This window comes from Fundulus heteroclitus, chromosome 20 (assembly GCF_011125445.2).
Source record: "Fundulus heteroclitus isolate FHET01 chromosome 20, MU-UCD_Fhet_4.1, whole genome shotgun sequence".
Lineage (NCBI taxonomy): Eukaryota > Metazoa > Chordata > Actinopteri > Cyprinodontiformes > Fundulidae > Fundulus > Fundulus heteroclitus.
Window position 1 is genome coordinate 34,087,708 of NC_046380.1, and position 16,264 is coordinate 34,103,971.

At 38.5% G+C, this 16,264-nt stretch overlaps 1 protein-coding gene across 1 annotated transcript in view; it reads right to left on the reverse strand.

Annotated features, from left to right (window-relative positions):
- The window catches only part of LOC105926036 (succinate-CoA ligase GDP-forming subunit beta), a 102,063-nt gene that overhangs the window by 53,898 nt on the left and 31,901 nt on the right, over nt 1-16,264 (reverse strand). The window contains exons 5-8 of the mRNA XM_021316225.2: nt 14,187-14,276; nt 11,448-11,544; nt 6,386-6,547; nt 3,868-4,010 (exon numbers count right to left, since the gene is read on the reverse strand). Of these exons, the coding sequence (XP_021171900.2) occupies nt 3,868-4,010; nt 6,386-6,547; nt 11,448-11,544; nt 14,187-14,276 (492 nt within the window). The remainder of the gene's footprint in view (nt 1-3,867; nt 4,011-6,385; nt 6,548-11,447; nt 11,545-14,186; nt 14,277-16,264) is intronic.

The window sequence follows — 16,264 nt, forward strand, 5'->3', positions numbered from 1 at the left end:
CTTGTGTTTTTTAAATGCAAAACCTCATACATTTGTTTAAGGCTGCATTCACAGTCCAGTGCTTGATGCTGAATTCAGATTTTTTTGCTGAAATCAGATTTTTTTTAGGTGGCCGTTCATTACTACTATTAAATGCGGCCGTCATCAAACTTCTGAATGGTTCAAGACTGCAAAGCAACCTGAGCGCATGGAAAACACAAGGAGACATCACACAGCAGCGCACTGTTTATGCAAGAATTGGTGAATGTAATTATTATTAAAAAGCTGTTGCGCAATGGGAGCCAACAATATTAAGACCACACCATAGCAAGACTAAATACGGTAAGAAGGAAGCAGCACAGCTATTAACAACGGTCTTTATGGAGCGCTAACTGCTACTGCTGTTTGTGGATGTGTGGTGAGAGACAGAAGAGAGACGTGAAAGACGGATAAAATGCGACATGACCGTTCAGACAGCGGACACTTTGAAAAATAGTCGATTCATATCAGAATTAGTACCACATATGGAAGTGGCACAAGTCGGATTTTTTTGGGTGGGTGAAGATCGGAACTGGGCTGTTCACACTGCAATGAAAAAGACGGATCTGTGTCGCATGTGAGCAAAAAGACCGGATTTGGGTCGCATTTCACTGCAGTGTGAAGGTAGCATTAAATGGCTTTTTCTAAATGAAATAAAAAAAATTAGTTTCTGATTTGATTGTTGTTTTAACTGTGTTTGATGATCATAAATGATTTATGTCAGCATTTAGCCAACATTCTGATGTTTCTGTGTATCCCAAACGTGTCTATGTTTAACTAGAGAGCTTAGAGTAATGTGTCTAGAAAATAAAAATACAAAAATGGTTCAATTCCTCCTCTGGTACCTGGGGCTGTGGGGCTTAACAGGTTAAGGGACATCCCTTTGAGAATGGGATGTCACAGGTGTGTAAAGGCAAGTGATCTAATAGATTTGACAATAATGGGTGCATGACATTCATTTTAGTGCAAGACTCAGTATCAGCAAATGCCTTGAATCGATGTCAGGGACAAAATATCCTAATAGTGAAATCCCTAATAAATCAGATATTTAATTTTAGGAGTCTTGAGGAGACATAAATTAGCAACAAAAAAGGTTTTAAATGTTCAGCTTGTGATCCATTTACCAGGTAACAGAGATAATTTGACTTTTGAAATCTTGATTTGTTGTGTTCACCAAATCTAGAGGGTGACTTAAAAGTCAGCTTGAACTATTCTTAAGTAAAACAAAAAGAGGGAAAGCAGAAAATAAATGCAAATGAGCTGCTTTCTCAAATTATGAAATGATTAACATTCCCTGTGCAGATCAGAGCAGGTTTCTCAGCTACCCTGGTTGAAATGCTAATGGGGCCTCCAACTCTCTTTAATGTCAATCCTGTTCGACTTTTTTTCCCCGTCAGGGAGGAGCTTCTTGTTGCTATTTCCATCCACAACAGCAGGAGGGACAGACAGCAGGCTTATTTCCCAATCTGTGTTTGGAGAGACAGCCCAGGACATGATGAGATGAAGGAATAGGAGGGTAGGTTCCTTTTGTCCATGTGGGAGTTTCTTTTCGTTTCCCTCTTTTCTATTATTTCCCTTCAGCAAATATCAAAACTCTTTTAAATCCCATTATAATAATAATCATGATAGCTGCATATGGGGAGATGGTGATGAGTGAGATCCTGTCTTTCTTGTTGATTGCATGTCTTTTTTTAACCACCATATTCTTGTTGCTCCACTCTAAAGTTCCAGTGCATAAGGCCAGATCAATCAAAGAACAGACATTTCATTTTATAGACAGTAAGGCTTGATTATAGCGGTCTTAAAAAAAAAAAAAAAAAAAAAAAAAAAAACTGTGTAAGTTCTACTAGCCTTAGTTAAAATTAGATTTTAAAGCGATGAGGAGTTACAAAACATGTATGTAATAGAAGAAGGCATGTATTTAATAGAACATGGTCATTGTTTCTGGATATATGTATTAAAAAAAATCAATAACATAACCTTACAACGATGTTTAAAAAAACAGAAAGAAACAAAGAACATTAGGCTGTGTTAAACTTGCTGTGGTTGTCATTAGACTGATTTCTCTAATCTGAGAACCAGTGGCTGGTTCCCAGGCATTCCCATGGTGTTTAGGCTTGTATATATGTGCAGAAACAGATCGATGTGGCACCTGGAAGCACTGTTGTTCAGGGTATTGCCTTAGAACCCATGCACAGATGTGCCTCCATCTCAACCATATGCTGGGAAGAATTATAACCATTAACATCAGAAGCTCACAAAGTCATCAAATCATCATGTGGTATTTCCCGAATTGTCTAATGGTAAACTTGGTGTACATAAAGTTATGTTGTAGAAAGTTTAAAAAAAAAAAAGGACAAGAGAAAATTATTATGTGACTTTACTATACAGTGTATGCAAATATCTGGGTTCTAGTGTATTTTCCGTACTTACTATTCTATTCTTTTTTTTTTTTTTTTTTTTTTTTTACTAAAGGGCAGCTTTATTTAAAAAAAAAAGGAAATTTGTGCAGCTGTACACAAAAGCAGAAGTGTCAGGCCTCATAAACCAATTACTGCAGATGAGTGTTACATTTTTTTTAACTAGGAAAAGATTCATCATCTTTTAAATAATTCATGTATAGCAAAGTAGACAGTAAAAACTTTCTATGCAAGGTATTTATCCCCACTGAAATTACAAGAGGGACTACTTTTCCTGAATTTTCCGGATGAGATTGTACTACTGAAATAAAGGCCATGTTTTTTTTTTTTTTTTTTTTTGTTTTTCTACCTTTATAAGGGGTCCCAATAAATGTGGCCAGCAGTGAAATTGGCCCATTATTGGACATCTTCTCAGTACTCCACATCCAAACAAACACAATTCTCAAGCTGGGATTTCATTAAGTTTTCCTTTGCAGCAGACCTGTGAAGTTACGCATTTGGTCTTTTGCGAGGGTATACAGTAAATTCAGAGACACAAAAAAAAATAAAATAAAAAAATGGCAGGTGTTTCTGAGACCACGTTTTGACACCTGCACATGAGGTGAAAACAACAGCAAACAAGCTATCGCAGCTCGTAATTAAAGTGAAACACATAGCAGAGAGCACACCCTGCCAAGTCAAATTACTGCTCGTCACTGTTAGGGGGCGTTTTTTTTTTTTTTTTTAAGCTGGGCTGATGAATGCAGTTCTACCTCATTTATATCTGTACTCCACACCTCAAAAGACCACTGGAGCCGCTAACGCAAAGGCAACCACAAATCACTGCAGGGACTTGGGAGTGACAGCAGTGAGGGAATTAGTGATGTGATGAGTGTCAACACACAATCAGCCATGCAGTATAGTTACAAGGCTCACATTGTTTGGACTGCACTTATTAGATTTCTGGACATAGAGCAGAACTGTTTGCAAAACAGCCCAGGCTGTCACTCACTTAGAGCCGAGACTCTCAGAAGCATGCTTCTGATCGACTGTTGTCTTTTTTTTTTTATTATGCACTTGATGATGGCCATTGAAACAGGTCTTTGAGAGCCAGACATACAGCATAAAATGGAGTTCATCTGCTCTCAGCAACTGAGATGATGAAACATAATGACACACTAGTCTGTTTTACTCTGTGAAGCATGGACAAATGCCAGGATCCCCTAATGAGTGCTGTTGTCTGAGCATCAAGGAGCTAACCAGAAAAAAAAAAGTTATTTTCTGTCAAGAAACATGACTTATAAGAATATTAACCTGCCATCAAGCTGCATCTTTAATGTTTGCGGGCAATGCTTTGGTGTAAGAAAATGGACTGGCTTATGGCCTTGTTTCATGTGGTAGAGCTGTTCAAGAGAAAAGCAAACGCCTGTTGTTGACAGTTAGCTTTTACCTTTGGGTCAGCAGTCAGCAGCTTAAAAGCCTCATACACCTGCCTCTCTTTGACACCGCCCCCAAGATCCAGGAAATTAGCCGGCTTTCCCCCATGAAGGTCAATGATGTCACAGGTTGCCATTGCAAGACCGGCTCCATTCACTGCAAAAAAAAAAAAAAAAAAAAAAAATAGTAAGCAAGTAGCGAACACCTCAACGTTTTTCCTCTATATACCATTCTTCTGGTGAGGCTGTGGACTGAAAATCCAACCACAGCATCCACACATCCAGGGAAATCAACACAAATTAGTCCATAAATTGAGTTATGAGTAATAAAGGGGGGTGACATGGGGACGAAGCATTACACTGAAAGAAAACGAGGTGGAAAAAGAAATCTATTGAAATATGTCAGTGCAAACAATAATAGCAGCAGCTGATTAGGTCCTAATTTTTGAACAACAAAATGTTTCTCATCACCAAAGTATCACAAGAAGCATCTCATGGGTTAACACAAAAAGTAAAGATCTCAGGACTTTCAAAACCTTAATGCATATTGATGCCGCCAGTAACAGATTCACAGAATGTTCTCAAGTGCAAGAATCTTTATTATCAGCTACGGGGAAACAGATTGCACAGCCAGAAGTAAAGCATAACGACAGACATTTAACAAAACATGATAAGCACCAAAATTCTGGTGAGGATTTGTAATCTGAAAATGTGAAAAACATAGTTTCATCACAAACCCTCTTTGACCAAGTGTCCCTCCTTGAGAGATTTCTCTTAGAGTCCAAAAAACTGTGAGAAGAGTTGTCCAAAAGCCAAGGATCACTTGAGATAAAAGACCTGAAATGACCAGGTAGCTTTTACCCCAAACACAAGATGTAATGCATTCAGTTGCCATGGCCTCTTTGCATCTTCACTGCACAAGACTCCACTGCTGAAGAAAATCATGCTGCTGGCAGAGTTCATTTAGCCCGAAGGAAGGATGAAAAAAGACATGCAGTCACATTATTGATGAGAATACCAAGATGAAACAACAGTGGATTTTTTGAACAAAGGCACTGATCCCCAAACACAAAGTCAAAGAGAGTTCCAGCTGGTTTTAGAAAAAGAAAATAAATCTGCAAGAATGAAAATGGAAAGAACTTAAGATAGGAGTGCAAAGGAGAAGCTTCAAGAACTCTAAGGTTTGATGACAGTTTGCGTGGAAGAATTAGTTAAAATCACATCCAAACAATGAATTAGTTCAACAACTGAGGCGAGATCTGGAAGTTTTCAAAAACACATATTCCTACTAAGTTATCAATACAATTCAAAACATGCCAATAACGTTTTTTCCCCAATACCATCATTGCACATAGGTTATGGAGTAATTATTGTGGATTTCTTTACAGATGTGGTCACCATGACACACAGAGATCTAGTTTGAATTTCATGTCAAAAGCCCTATTAGAAATAAAGTTGCAGAAAAATTAAACGATACTTTCAACATTTATATCTCAGTTATTTATGGGATTTTGACAAAGTCATTCAGCTAAGTATACTAAAATTTATGCACCTTATTAATTTTTATTTCTGCTATTAATGAATAACACTGATATGAAGTACCGCACTAAGCAGTCATTACCGTTAAAAAAAAGGTTATGGGCAAAAGATTAAGAGTCTCCAAGAGATGATGATGTGATGGCTAAAACATTTGTTATTTGGGACATTACTGAAAAGAAGGAATAGCTAAATAAAGCATAAACCTGTTGGAAACGTTCTATCAGAAACATACAGACCCAAACCTATCTCTTAACTTCACAGGGAAAAAGTTTAAGATTGAACGAGTCTCAACTATGTTTTTTATAACGTACTGTCATCGTTCACCTAAATGCCTGTACAACTACCTTGTTGGGTTGTGCAGGGACCAGTGGCGCGAGTATGTCTTACCTCATTTGGTTTAGACAAGCTGAACTTGCTTCCTGGCAAGCTCCCCGACTGAGGTCTCAGTAAAAGGGAAATTTGCTTTAACAGCTGTCACTTTGGTGCCTTACGGAGCTCTCAAGGAAGCTGCAGGGTTTTAAAAGCTGTTGTTACTTTAAGAGAGTGGAAGCTGGGGATGTGGAATTGGGGGCGAGCGGACGTGCTCCGAGGGGGGAGAGGTGTTGACAGACATCCAATGTGTTTAGGAGGCTTACGGGGTGAGGAGCGAGAGCACCTGTTAGTGCTGCTGTAGACTGTAAAAGCTTTATGACACGAGAGGAGGCCTTTAATGAGAATGCTAACAATCTGGCTCACAAGAGACTTTCTGGGCAGATTATAGCTCATTAGAATCTATTGGCTATGGCAGCATTTGTTTCTGGAGCCTTCAGAAAGCTGCTTTGTAACATAGACGGGGGGCTACATGGGTTTAGTTTTTACTGACATAGGCTGAGCTGTGTCACAACCCTAAAGCTATTTGCCAGGAGCTGTCCCACCTACTGCGAGCGACTCGATTATTTGTTGGTGTTTGTGTGTCCAGGTGAATAAATGTTGTCACAGGGCGCCATGTCCTACCAAAGCAGGCAATGTTTCCGTCCATTCCAATATATTTAAGATCCCACTTGGCTGCCTCCATCTCCGTGGCGTCGCTCTCCGTCATGTCATCCATCGCGAACACATCTTTCTGACGGAACTCGGCGTTGTCGTCAAAGTTGATCTTGGCGTCGAAGCAAACCACTAGGAAGATATGCGGGTAAAAGAAGGGAAGGTGAAGGCAGACTTAGGAAAAAAGGGGAGCTAGCAAAACAAACTGGAAAATGGGAAACAATGGATGAGACAAAATTCAAATATACAGTGTGTCCTGTATATTTCGTCTCAGGCAGCTGTCCTAACCCAACAATTATGTTGATCATTAATATTATTTTATAGCTTAAAGCCTTTTTAGGTGCATGTCTTTTGCATGTTTGTGAAGTCCTTTATCCTGATGTCCTCAATATTTGGTTTTAATTTTCATGTTTTCCTGCCATCATAGACATTTGGATGTCCATGATAGCATACATACATACATAAAATACATTACTCATATGGGAAGGGAAGAAAATACGCAAATATGATTCGTGAGGGACAGACATCTACAGAATCTACTGGGATAGGGAACCAGACATACTTTTTACTTCAGCTCAGAGTAATTAGTAATAGTAAATGTACTATTAAAGTCTATCTAATAAATATGTGAAAATTATGTTTAAATAATGTTTGGTCAAAAAAGAAAAAAAAGGATAGCTTTTCCCTTTGAGAACATTATTTTAATACATGCTGACTGTCTCTGACAAAGACGCTGTGCTCCCTGGCGACATGTGAACAAACTGGGCCACAGCGAAGCCTCCTAACCAAGCCTGCTTACATCCTGACATTCCAGCATAGAGAACAAAGATTTTTAAACATCTCAGCATAAACATGTGTTTGAACAGTCCTGTTTCCTATCAGTATTCATGAGACATCATAAAGTAAACATATATCAATTTTTAATCAAGTACACTTTAACAAGAACCTGTTTTTTTTTAGCAGGCTTTGTAACATCAAAGGAATCTTGCTGTTCTAATAGATCTTAGCAGGACACATCACTGTGAATATCTGTTCAGTTTCAGAGACAACAAAATGCCTCTTACATTCTTTTTCTTCCCACGTTTCTTTGAAAGGAGATAACAAAAAATAAAGTTCTGCTCAAGTTTAACAAAATCAGTACTGCAAGGTCAGAAGAGGTCTGTTGTGACAGGGTAAGACGACTTTGTCAGAGGAATGATGAGCATTTCAAATTTAGCCCTCTTAACCTAAAACTGAGTCACATTATGCAGATTTATTGTCGGAACAAAGAGAACGATGCTTCACCAGATCTTTGTTTTTTGCATTTTTAAGACAAACTTCACCTGTGCAAAATTTACATACATCTGTGAAACTGGAAAACTGACATGCAGGTTAAATTTGGTCAAAATAGGCAAGTTAAAAAGGTGAGCTTGTGTGAAATTTAAGAATGACACAATGATATTTCACTGTACTGCAAACACATCTATAAAGAAACTACACAACTGCAAAAATCCTCTAATGGAGGGAATTTAAACACCTTAATATGGCACCACAGATATCTGTTTCTAAAAAACTCTTTTGGGTCAGCTTACACTCACATGCAACAGGAGACGCAAGCGCTTTATGATTTATTTTAAACTGATACAAAGAATGTCACCCTGAGAAAGTCACAGATCTCATATTCTAACATGAATATCATAAAGCTATTTTATAGACACTAAAACCTTGGCAGTCACAAAGAGAAAGTCTGAATTAAGTCTAAACTCGCCATCCAAAAATGCACGGCATGTACAGAAAAATGAAGTACATGAGCTGGATTATATGTGGAAGATTTCTAAGACAGTCTCAAACACAACCCTTCAAAAAGAAAAAAAGACTCTGGTTTAGGATATTGTTAACAAGATTCTCAGGTTAACTGTAAATTTCACAATCTGAGCTTTCAAAAGGAAAGGTTTCCATGATTCTGCCATCATTAATTTTACTAGAACACCACTCCTAAAATCATATTTTGGTATGTATTATAAAAGGTAGCCATCTTTTTTCTTTCATCTTTTCTTTCTAGTCCAATGTAAATTGGTTTTGGAGGGTGGGCATTATAAACTTATTGTTTCTGCCAATACATCCTTATCAGACTGTTTTTGTTACATGGACATTTACTGTCATTTATTATATACTTGTGTGACTGAAATACATTTCATATTCTTGTCAGACAATTCTTTATACTTAAGAGAACTCAACACCTTTACAATGTAACCAACCCATTTAAAGCTGCTCTAATATAGATATTGATCTGGAAATAACCTAATTGTCCTCAAACACAAAAGGTTCAAGGACGGAAAACAAAGCTTAACATCAAGCTATTGGTCATCTTTATCTCTTAAGATGGTACATACAGCAGGCACAACTTTTCTTCTTTGACAGAAGCCCAAACTAATGCAAAGGAGTTAAACCTGCTGCAAAATATGAACACAATCAGAGTTGACTATTAAAAGGCACGGGAATCTGAACTGCTGTTCAGAGCATATGCGCACAAACAGCCAGAACCTTCACTCTCACAACTTGAAACTGCAAAAATGCAACCCTTTTAGTCACAAGGGAAACATCCAACTCATGACACAAGGCACTACACAATACTGGGCTCATGAGAACGAGACAAGCCTTAAGTAATATTTTGAGGAAAATCATTTTTTGTTCACATAAATAAAGTAAGGGTCGAGTCTTGACAGGTCCATATGTTGAAGTTCCTATCCATGGCTAATTCTACAGTAGTCTTCAAGCCAGAGAAGTATTAAAAATCCTCAAATTTGTGTTTTCACAAATAGAATAAAGCTTCTATTTATATTAAACAGAACATTTGTTCAGTGTAGATCATCTAGCTTATGCCTGATCACTCCAGGTATTCTTGATTTTGAACTAGAGTATGCATTAATATTGCAGTAAAAAGTGTAAAATACCCCTTTATAGCAGTGCTGATGCATCATGAAGCAGACACTAACCTCAGTGTCATTACCAGCTAACAGCTGGCTAGCAGAGCTATCCTCAGAGTACTTTATATCTTGTTTGCCAAGATTTTGGGTACTACTGGTGATAGATTGACAAACAATTTCAAACTGGCCATTCTCCAGGGGCTTCTTCAATGCATTTTTAACATGCGTTATCATATTGCACTTATATTTCATGACACCTTGTGTTATAAGATCTCATTGAGTTTGGCCTGGTGCATATATTAAAATGGTAAGCATCCATAACTGTGTCAGGTGGCTCTTGCCAGGGAAACTCTGGAGTAAGAGAGATTCCAGCCCCTCCTATAGAGTTGGCTTCCTGAATCATTTCTAAATGGTATCACGTCAACTTCGTCCACCGGCTCCAGCTCCTTCCCCTGCCTGTTAGATTAAATTACACATCCCTAGTGCCAGATTATGATGAACTAGCTCACATGATACCTGACTTTGACCTCCAACCTCCAGGAGGTATGTCATCCGCTCATGCAGAGGGCTTTTTGGAGCTTTTCTGGCCAAGTACCAGGAAGACAAGGGTCAACCAAATGGCACTCACTGGCAAAGCCCTCACGTTTAGGCTACAGTGGGGTGTCTGGATCTCTTAAATCCGACTGACCTTTAACATTTCCTGTGGTCATACTTAATTGCAGTCCTTGACTTTACAAAACAAATAACTAAATATTCACGTTTTCTTTGGACCAACATCAACAGCGCTTTGGGTGGTGGTGGTGTGGTGGTGGGGGGGTTGGTTGTGATCCACATTCCTTCATTCTCAACTACCCCATCACTGCTAAAGTAAAACCCTCTCCTGGTTCTGGTTGATAATGAAGAGTTAAGCCACACACCACACCGGGTACTAGATTATTTTGGTGGTTTTAAAGAGATGTAGAAATATCTAAGGGGAAAAAAAAATCAGCTGCGTAAAATCTGCGGTTGACATAGTTTAGTCTTCTTGAATACCGCATAACGTCTGTGGATAAACACATGGAGAAGTCTGTGAGCTGATCCAGAGAGTGTGCAATGCTGGTACCCACACCTCTATAATCGGCCATCCAATGTGAGAAGTGCACTGCAGCTCATGTTCCCCACAACAGACACAGAAACTGTGTTTTACTTTGAAATAACAAAATGTAGTTCAACTCATTTCACTGCAGCTGAAGGACACTAAATGACTGTTTCTGTGCTGGTAGACGCTTTGTGCTTCATACCTATAGTTATTTCAGTAGACATTAGCGGTAAGAGGCTAAAGTACATTGTTAAAAAGAGAGCCTGTTTATGGCTTTGTAACCCTTTATTTTAATTTGCCCTAATCTCCCTTTCATCCTTTCCTGTATTAGGATAAAGGAAGATTTCCAACTCGGGGATTTTTGGAGTCTGCTCCTTTATTACTCACTGATGTGACTAAATTCGAACAATGACTGAGGTCTGAATGGGGTTTAGAGGGTGATCTTCTATATGCGACAATATTAAACTGTATTTGAGTTTCAGAATATATAAAAAAAAGATATGAGAAAAAGTAAATTATTTCTAATAATAACACAAAAGAATGCTTCAGATGTCTGTCTCCAATATAAATTAAACTGCAGACATTCTGAGGACCTTAAACTACTCTGACTTACCATTCACGAAAACGTATGAGACTGATTTCTTTTGACAGAACATGCTTGACTATTCCCTGAATCTCACCATCATTTTGAGTCAGTGGTACAATAGGGAGGTACGAGAGGCTGTTTTTGTTACTTTGGATGAGTTTAAAATCACCATCAGTACTGAAGCAACAATATGGTGTGAAGATACAGAGCTCTGCTCCCCGAAGCCATCTGTATTTTGAACCAGATAAAGTCATGTTGACAAGTGGCTGATGTCAGTGTGTTGCAATTAGAGTACGCTTCACATTCTGTAACCCGTTCGTGCTTGAGACGATGGCGCCTCTGCAGCTCGCTGTGTTCATTTTGCACAAAATAAATACTATTGTAGAATTCGCCAACATTAAGATAGAAGCAAGCCAACACAGAGACGTGCACAAAGAGCCATTTTTCTGTGAAACACCGTACCTTGTCCTTCGGGAGTCTCTCCGAGCGGATTGACTTCGACTTGAGTGGCGTCGACTTTCAGGAACAGATCATAGAGCCTCTTAATCTGATCCGCTGCCTGCAAAGTCCACAGACGACAGTAATTACCTGATGGTTTGACTCTGAGCACTCAGCCCCCACAGAGGCCACTCAGCTTTGCACACAAGCTGCATGAAAACAGGGCCAATCAGCTCCCAACATCTCTCTGTTTGAGCCCGTTCAGGATTAAAATTTTATTTCAGACAAAATGTATTTTCTATCTTTAAAACGGTGTTAGGACCTGCTAAAAAAAAAGGAATCTAACACAATTCAACACACTCTGATCAAATGATTTTAGTATGTCTATACATTGGATTATAGCTACGATTCAGGAATCGCAACATTGTCACTGATTTCATGCTTATTGGATATTTAAAAAAAAAAAATTAAGACCATATAGTGGCTTGGAAAAGTAGGCCATGTTTCTCCCAATAACTTTGTAACAGCAAAAACAGTTATTTTGTTGGGATTTTATGTGATAGTCCAAGACAAAGTAGTGCATCATTCTGTAGTGGATGGTAAAGATTCATGGTTTTATATCTGTTGAAAATAAATATATGAAATACATGAAGCGCGTTTGTTTTTATTCTTTATGACTCAAAGATTCTCATTCATTTATATCTGGACGTTTTTGAGTTATTTTAACTCATTGATTTTAACACATGAATATTTCCTATTTTAAATCTTTTAAAGCCTCAATTATGCTTTCTTCCAGGAGAGTCCAGCGTTCAGCACCATCCATTCATACCATATTTTTCAGACCATGAGGCGCACCGGATTAATGTGTCTATGCGTATCTTTGTCCACATATACGGCGGATCGGATTATAGGCGCACTAAATATTCTTCCCAAGTGTGTAATATCACTCCACCTCTTCACGTACACAGCTCTCTATCCATCTCTATCGTGAGAAAAGAGTAGTTGGACTACACTGCCTTTTTTCTAACATAAGGCCAAAATAAACATAACTTTTATATTGAATTAACTTATTTGGTTTATTGTTGCTGGCGCATACTCCAGGCACAGGCTGCCTAAAGGCTCCCACATATTCAGGCGTACTGTGTACATACTGTGAGCTTGAGTCTCCGTGGACCTTTTACCTTCAGAGTAGAGCGTACCTACATTTCTTGTGGCAAATTCCTAAAATTCCCACACTTTCTGCCAATGGGACGAAGCGGCGGAACGAATGGTAAAATGTGTGTTTCCCGCAATAACCTTTTCATCTTTGGATGATGAACTGAATAGTGTTATGGGAAATGTTTAAAGTGTTAGATAATGCTTTTTAACCTAACCCTGTTATCACAATCTTTTCTCCGACCTGTCTGCTGTGTTCCTTTGCTTTCATAATGCTGCTTGTTCACATATTTTCTCTAACAAAACTCTGAAGACGTCACAGCGCTGCCAGATTTATACTGTGATAAAATTAGACCACATCTGCTAATCAGGTGGCTTCTGAGGGTAACTGGTCCCACTGGATATTATTCAGGGGGAATAGAGTAAATGGACCAGAATATCAATGCACAACACCCTTCTCAGATTCTTTATTCATCCAAAAAAAAAAAAAAAATAGAAAATTCTTAAACCATGTATACTTTTCTTACCAATTTCCAATTACTTAATTCACTTAATCAGAGAAAATCCATATACAAATCCATACAAGTCAGTGGTTGGTTAGGGGAGAACTGCTTGAGTATGGCAATCAAAAAGCAAACCGACAGTATATCAAGACTTTTTTGATTCAAGCCTTTAAAAACAGCAATGGCATGTGCAGACCGTTTCTCCTGTCCTTAAATTATTGGAAGCAGAAAAGCTATTTTTGAAGTGTTTTAATTTTGTGGAAATGAAAGTCTGGCAGCTGACTCAAAGCAGCCGGGGGAAAGCAAACTAACAGTGCAGACATTTGCCCATTCCTTTTCCATTTTCCCTCATGCCTGTTTAAAAAAAAAAAAAAAAAAAAAAAAAAAAATCAATGCCCTTTCGACACCCTGCAAATGAAAAAGATCACATATAATGGGGATGGGGGTGGGGGCAATCAAAAGCAAACATGTATTCAACTCAAGTTTGTCAAATTTATACGTGCACCATGTGTTACAGTTTTAGGCTAATCTGATTTCTCATGCCACGGTGCCTGAGGAAAAGCAAACAAATTACTGATTTGATGCCAAGAGACAAAGAGACTTTGAAATCCACTCATCCAGGCGCTCATACTCATTTGGACTGCGAAACCTGGGGTGCCTCTCTGGCCTTGTTCCACAGACTCATTTAATGGGCAAATGATGCTTGAACTTGCATTTTGAAAGTTGGGCTGAAAATAAACTAAAATGCTTGTTTTACTGCCTTACAAAGCATGTGTCATAAACGGAGCACCTCCATGTCACTGCAACATCTCAAAATGCACCGATCCCAAAATCATTGTCCGGCAGGTTCTATCAACAATTAGTGATGTTAGCTCCTCAAATCTGGCACGGTGGCGTGATTCACTACCGGCTACAACGACCTAGCATCTGACAGTAAAGCCCGTATTTACTCTTCACATGTTGCCTATGGAAAACTACAAATAGCTAAAGTTTGGTGTGTTTGCAAATACTCGTGCTTCCCTTCCATCTATATGCACGCATGAATTGCAAATCTTTCTGCTGCCTCTTAGCATTGTAACTTTAAAGCCTTCAGCGGGCTCATTACCTGTCTTTGTAGCGCTCCTTTGAAACCCAAATTAGCTGCCATCCGAAGCGCCTGGTCGTCTCGCACGCCTTCAAATATATCTATGACTTCCTGGAAAAAAAAGCAGAGCACAAGAGGGAGATAAGATATAAAATAACTAAAGAAAGAAAGAAAGAAAAAAAGGAAGAGAGAGAAAGAGAAGAAAGCGCAAACACTGGAATATATTATAAAAAAAAAGCTGAAACAATGGCAACCTTTAATTTATTTGGAAAGGCCATGAAACATCTGTGTCCGTTAGAGGTTTGTATTTCTGATTTTCAGTCATTAAGGATGTTTATTTGTATCAGGGTTTAGTGTTTGATTGAAAGGATATGGTAATTCAAACAATAATTCTCCACATTTTTTGTAATGCTGTGTTTGAAAACCACCTTGAAAATAAATATGTTTGATAGAATAAAGAAGGTCTAAAGTGGTTCAGATAGGAGTGATCTTCCACTTTACTGACTGACCAATGACATTCTGACACCCACAGACTTGCAGAGGTGTTTGCTACTTCTTACGACAGCCAAAATAGATTTTCCGACAGCAATTTCTCTTTTGCAACACCGGTTTATAGGAGGTTTACACAGCTCATCTAGTGGTCTAATGCTGCATTTAAAACATTTAGCTTCAGGAATTCTCACTACCAGCAGTTGTTCACCAGCAGTTCTCCAGTCTCTTGTTTACATCGCCGGGCCAGCTGCGCGTGCGTGTACATGCATGTGAACAGCTGCCACTCAGGGCTTGGCCCCTCCCTGCCTTAAAATACCACCGTCAGAGCAGCGCAGCGTTAAAGCAACATGGTGGAGAGCACCCCCAGCAGATCAAAATGTTCTTTTGCTGACTGCACTAGAAATAAGTAACTCATAACTTTATTCAATAGAAATACCAAGGTGTTTTTCCTGCTTTGTAAAATTAAACAGAGCATCCATGTGGTACCTCAATCAGGAGCTGGGCATCAAATCATAATCTATTTAAAACAACAGAGAGCAGATTGCTGGTAATAAAAAAAATGTGTTGCTTGTTAGTAGTGTCTGACGACTGAGGAGTTAAAGAAGATAAGAAAGGGGCATGCAAAAGGAGGGACCACTTAAAAGTGTATATGGAGAAGTCTCCAGAGACCAAATTAGTCAATCTTGAGGTTGTCTCCCTGCTTTGTTCTATCTGGAACCTTGTTTTTGGCTGAATTAAAGCTTCTGCTTGCTTGTCTCCTAAATATTGTTGACCCCTCAATACAACCTGAAGCTTAATTGCTTTTTATCGTATCAGTTTATGTTGAAGTGTTAGACATATTCCAGTTCATAGGCTGACAATGTATATACATTTCAACAGGAATAATAACCTCTATTGGTGAGGTAAGGTTTTACTGGCTTTTAGTGTAGGCTTTTTAGTCTAAGATTCATTTTAGTCTGGTCTCAGGTTTATATTAAAATGTATGTGAAATCAACAAGCAAAGGTTTCAAACAGACACTGAAATTAACAGAAAAGTTCACTCAAATAGTTCTGATGCCTAAAAGCTTTGGCACAATACCGCCCAATCAGAGACCTTTGTAGTGCTTCTAACTGGATGGAGACCTCATGTGTGCTCCAATAAAGTAAAGAATTGTGAAATAAACAATTCTCTAAATGAATTTTCCAAGAAGGTATAGATCTCAGGTGGGAAAAAATACTTTTTAATTTAATGTCCAAAAGCATAAATGCCTCCATTATTACGAATGCTGGAGTGATCGGAAGCCACAATAAATGATCTGACAATCCAGCCAAAATTTAGAGAGTAGTGATCAAATATCTTCAATCATCCCTGTAGCACTTCTCTAATCAGGCCTGTAAAGTTAAAATAGGACAGAAAAGCCTTCAAATGGAGCACTCAGGTTCAAAGACTGAAGCAATGCAGCAGCTTTCAACGACTTGTTCGTCCAAACCATTTAACCAAGTAAACACATAAAAACACTTGGATTCAGAAAAACTCACTTTTGGAAAACTCTGAAAACACTATAAAAGGCTGCAAGCTGATGCTCATCGTCCAACTTCGTATAGTTTAAATGCTTCAGCCAAGAAAA